General features: G+C 41.0%; 2 protein-coding genes across 2 annotated transcripts in view; both read right to left on the bottom strand.

The window, feature by feature from the left end:
- Positions 1–465: 465 nt before the first annotated feature.
- LOC149112601 (uncharacterized) lies at positions 466–1,173 on the bottom strand. The gene has a single exon (XM_089290499.1). The coding sequence runs from the start codon at positions 1,097–1,099 to the stop codon at positions 530–532; it is 570 nt and encodes a 189-aa protein (XP_089146625.1). The 5' UTR covers positions 1,100–1,173; the 3' UTR covers positions 466–529.
- Positions 1,174–2,783: 1,610 nt separating this feature from the next.
- Positions 2,784–4,652, bottom strand: part of LOC110049871 (uncharacterized) — a 7,584-nt gene continuing 5,715 nt past the window's right edge. The window contains exons 3-4 of the mRNA XM_020755715.2: positions 4,179–4,442; positions 2,784–4,030 (exon numbers count right to left, since the gene is read on the bottom strand). Of these exons, the coding sequence (XP_020611374.1) occupies positions 3,313–4,030; positions 4,179–4,442 (982 nt within the window). The 3' untranslated portion in view covers positions 2,784–3,312. The remainder of the gene's footprint in view (positions 4,031–4,178; positions 4,443–4,652) is intronic.

The following is a 4,652-nucleotide window of genomic DNA, read 5'->3' on the forward strand; positions in this document are numbered from 1 at the left end:
AAATTTTGAAGGGTTTGTATGAGATGCTATCAAACTTTGATCCCTTATATCTCTATCGGGAATTGCAATTCAGAGCTAATTTTTGGGATGAGGGCACCTTTTAGGATCCTCTATGAGAATATGACATCATATCCCATAATTTAAAAAATTTGATTTTTGTGACGTCATCACTTTAGGACTCTATTAGGTAAGTCCCATTACGAAAAGAAACAAATTCGTTCGTTGCCATGGCTTGCGAGCAAATACGAAACGGAACTCAAGAGTTTACTTAGTTTGCGGAAAGTCAAAATAACTTTATAAGGGTAATGACGTAAGCCTCAAAAGATGTCACTGAGAAAATACAAGAATTAAGAGGAACTCAGTGATGGGGTTACATACAAATAAATCAACGATTTTGTTTCAAAACGCAAGTTCTTATTTTTGCTAAGATCATGACAGTGCATGTTGCAACAAATCGTTGCCTGGCCTAACCCCCATAGCTGGCTGCTGCAAACTCATTTGCATAATTTACCAAATAAAGCTGTTATACTTACACGTTAAGATCGTAGTACATTTGGCGTGAAAATTTGAACACCTCCAAAAAAGATTCAAATCCTCCATCTTGAACGAAAAAGTGTCTTTGTGCAACGGTTTTTAGACATTTCCACTGGGACAAAAAGGAATCTTGAAGTTCTTTTATTGCAAGACATGCATCGTTATGCCGGAGAGAGAAGAAGTCATGAAGTCTCCTCAAGCTTTCGCCCTCCTCTTTTGCGTTTATTACAGGAAGCTGTCTGTTGAGCTTTTCGACAATTTCTTGAGAAAAGTTCTTCAGCGCATTCACAAGCTCAGTCATCCGTGCGATGTCCACTACAGCAAGAAATTGCACTTTAAAGCAGTCACCCTCCCGGAAATACAATCTGCTAAGAGTCATGTCATCGTCTGTTACTGGTTGTCTCTGATAAAACAGTTGTTGATCGCAAACTGGTGCTTGAATGGCGGCCTGAATAGCGTACTTTATAACTCTGATGCTTGTGGTAACATAGTCAGAAACAGTAAGCTTGGTTCTGCCTGTTTCGTTGTTTTCTGCGCAGCTATAGTCCACGTAAAGGGCCATCATTGCCCGGGGGGTACTTTGGGAATTTCTGGGTGGGGATGTGCCGCCGGGACCCTGGAACCCTTAGTCTATACCAGAGCTAGTTAAGCTGAATTTTGCTAACCTATACTAGAGTAAACTCCCCAAATCCCCCCATCTATCGACACTGTTGAGGCTGATTTGCGTAAATTTAAACTTGCCGATTTTATTTTTTTACATTTTTGGGTGGTAATTCCTGGTTTCTTTACTCAAGAAAAAATTTTCAATCAAGCAGTCAGTTTTGTGAAAAATGATACCCTATTCTAGACCCAAACGCTCTGATTTATATGCCCTATCCTAGAGTAAACTGCTTGAAAACCATACCCTTCACAGCGGCACATACCTATATAGCCCATATATGGCAGTCCCCACCCCCCGGGTATCATTGATTCTATGTTTGAAGTTCTTTCTCTCTGGAGTTCTCGTAGAGTTCTGCGTCAAGACTTGTTTCGGTTCAGTTTAGTTTCTTAACTTTGGAAAAACGAATGATGTTTGATTTAAATAATTCACGTTTTGCTGATTATTTCCGCATTCCGACCATTTTCTGATATTGGACTTAAGTGACACTGCATTTTCAAATTTGCAGCCCGAACGCAAGCTCGAGAGCGTGATGCTGTCACGCAACCCAATTTGGCGAGAAATGACAGTGAGTTTTGTAGAAATGGGGTATACGGGGCTGGGTGAGGAGGTGCATAGGGGGTGGTTAGCTTGGTATCTAGGGTTGTGGTTTTGAAAGAATCAATCACTGGCTTTTGAGCCGTTTTGGTCTCAGAGAGAGTAGAGATTTTGACCATTTTCGTCTGAAATACCCGGGCAATGGACTGTCCACACCAGACAGGAGTTTTAACAACTGTCGATAATCTATAGTCAAAGACTGCTGGTATCTTTTTTGTATCACTGTCATTAATTCAAGCAATCAATGCATGGTTCGGTACATACATGTGCAAGCGGTGGCGTGATATTGCCTGAGCGATATGTACTTGAGCAATCACAGACTAAATTAAACGTTTTGCACGGAAAATGACTCGGGTCAGTGAACTCATTTCATGGAGAACAAATTCACAAATTCGGTCTGGGAACCGGACGAGTTTTCTTCTTGCAATGGGAGTCAAAACAAGCAAATGGAATTGTAATGAGAAATATCACCTTTATCGGCGCTTGTTCTTGGGTGGCAGCAAAATATACAATGGAAAATTTCCCTTGAGAGTCATATCATCAGCTTGCTGAACTTTCGATTGTTTCATAAACAGGTGAATCGAATGGGAATAACGTTATAAATTACACAAAAATTCGCCGAGCCCTGCAAACATCCCTTTAACTTTTGAGAAGCCGACACAGTTTAATTTTCAAGGAGAAATTCTGAAAAGTTTTCTACACGAGCAGCAGCAAATCCGGCCCTTGGTAGGGCCAGTATTGCGTTTTTTGGTCAGGTCGACTAGGGTAGCAAGTGTAAAATACTAAAAATTTTTCGTATGTAGGAATTCTAAAATTTTTAGTATGCAGGTTGGCCGAATTTTCGCGGAGTACTTCTCTCCACCGCGGGAACGATTTGTAGGTGGGTGAAATGTATCCAAGAAATAGCATAACCGATCATTATGCATCAGCAGATGCAAAGTAGATATGTGAGGAGGCTGTTTGACGTCCTAAAGAAATGCAAGAATAAGCCTGATTCTTTAGAGCACGAGATGTAATTCATAAGACGTTTAAAACGTATTCTAAACGTTCAGTCAAACTCCATCTACAGGAAAGTATCTTTATATAATTTAACTGATTATTTTTTATGCAAATTTAGCGAGCCTCCTATGTAATGGACTCGCTGAATATTTCTACAATCCCCTTGACAATGGCGTCATGGCATGATGACACCGAAACACCGGCTTTGATCGTTTATTTTCGCTTACCTATGTATTAAGAAAACATTGCTGGCAAGAATGATGCAATATCGCCGTCAATATTCTAATCTGTTTTTCCTTGTGTTACTTTAACGTTTTTGGTTATTATGTGTGGCCGATAAATAATTATAATGTTACAATTTAATGCCTGGTCGCTCAAGGAAACCAGTCAAGTAGCCGTACAGTTTCCCTGTGGTAAAAGAAATAAGGTGCAAGAAATAAGTGTCGAGGTACAAGAAATAGGTTTTTCCCTAGGCCGGAAACATCAGACGGTCTATCATTTTCATTGTCCGTCTGCTTGGCTGTTTAGAGTTTGTAAACCATGTCTAAACCATTAACAAGAGCCAGTACGGATTTGGTAACAATTTTCAAAGAAGGAGGCGAGGAAACATTTGCAAAAGTTCCCAGAATGGTTTTTAGTTTTTCCTTCTCGTCACACTTTAGGTGCCATGACAGACACACGAGATATGGAAGGAGATTTTCTGCTAGCGCCAGCTGCTGGTTTTCATTGCGTAAAAGCATGTTCGTCAGGGAAAAGATTCCAAGTTTTTGTGTTGATGGGGAACCTGGCCATGTGGTTTGGTCCTTGGTGTCTGCCGTCACACAGTTCTTGTCTCCAGCCACTGAAGTTTCAGCTCCAGTCGTTTCAGATTTGTCAGACAGGGTGGGACTTTTATTCATTTTACGTTTCCAACTTGTTTGATGAATAAGTTTTTCTTCTCTTTTGTCAGCTTTAGCTTCATCGGACTCAGTTATGGCAACTTCTTCCGTTTGTGTTGTATCGCACTTTAATTCTTTAATTTGAGCACAGTAATACTCCTTTCCTGCAGCAAAGGCAAGATGAACCAGTGGCACCATTGTCATCCAGACGTAAGACGTGTCTTCTTCCCATTTTGAGATCTCTTCGGATACATGCTGTTCTAGGAATATATAAGTAAGTTCATCTACAGCAGCACAAGTAACCCTGTCCAGCTTCATCAGAGGAGCTGAACGCAGTCTAGCCAGAAATAGACAACAGTAGTACCTGGTGAACGGACATAAACGCAATGGGTCAATGCCGAGACGCAATACTGTCTGTCAGCCAATGACCCTAGATAATCTCTGTTATGCCTTCCCACCCCAATATATTAAAAAAGCAAACGTTTTATACCAAGCTGTTCTCTAACTCTCACCTAAGAGGTGCATCGCTGTCCTTATCAATCAGAAGCTTCCGTGTGATATTAAGCATTTTTTCCAGTGCTCCACAATCCACCAATGGCTGGGCAGATTTGACATTCCAAGTACAATAAAACAAAATTATACAAACCACCCGGACTGAAACCAAGGAATATCCTGCAGGCTCTGATTGGCTCCTGTCTATTATAAAGAGTAACTTGTCAATCAGTGGAGACATTTTGGAAACTTTCTCTTGGATGTTGGAATCACATTCCACCAACCTACAAAGAAAATAAACAGAAGAAGGAATCGAAGCATGGAAAGGTCCAAAGTGGACAATGGTGGCAGGTAACATCAGTATTGGTGTGCAAGGGTCTGTCGAGCATCAAGCAGGCCAGTCAAGTTTCAACAAGCTCGTAGTAGTTTGATTCTTAGTCAGTGTGCGCATCGCATGCTGCATGGCCCGTGTTAGTCAACTGTTGCTGGGTTGG

Source organism: Orbicella faveolata, unplaced genomic scaffold, assembly GCF_042242905.1.
Source record: "Orbicella faveolata isolate gen_17 unplaced genomic scaffold, um_ofav_v1 contig_2, whole genome shotgun sequence".
NCBI lineage: Eukaryota > Metazoa > Cnidaria > Anthozoa > Scleractinia > Merulinidae > Orbicella > Orbicella faveolata.

Coding starts and splice junctions, on each gene's coding strand:
- LOC149112601 (XM_089290499.1), bottom strand. CDS start 1,099: ATGATGGCCCTTTACGTGGACTATAGCTGCGCAGAAAACAACGAAACA.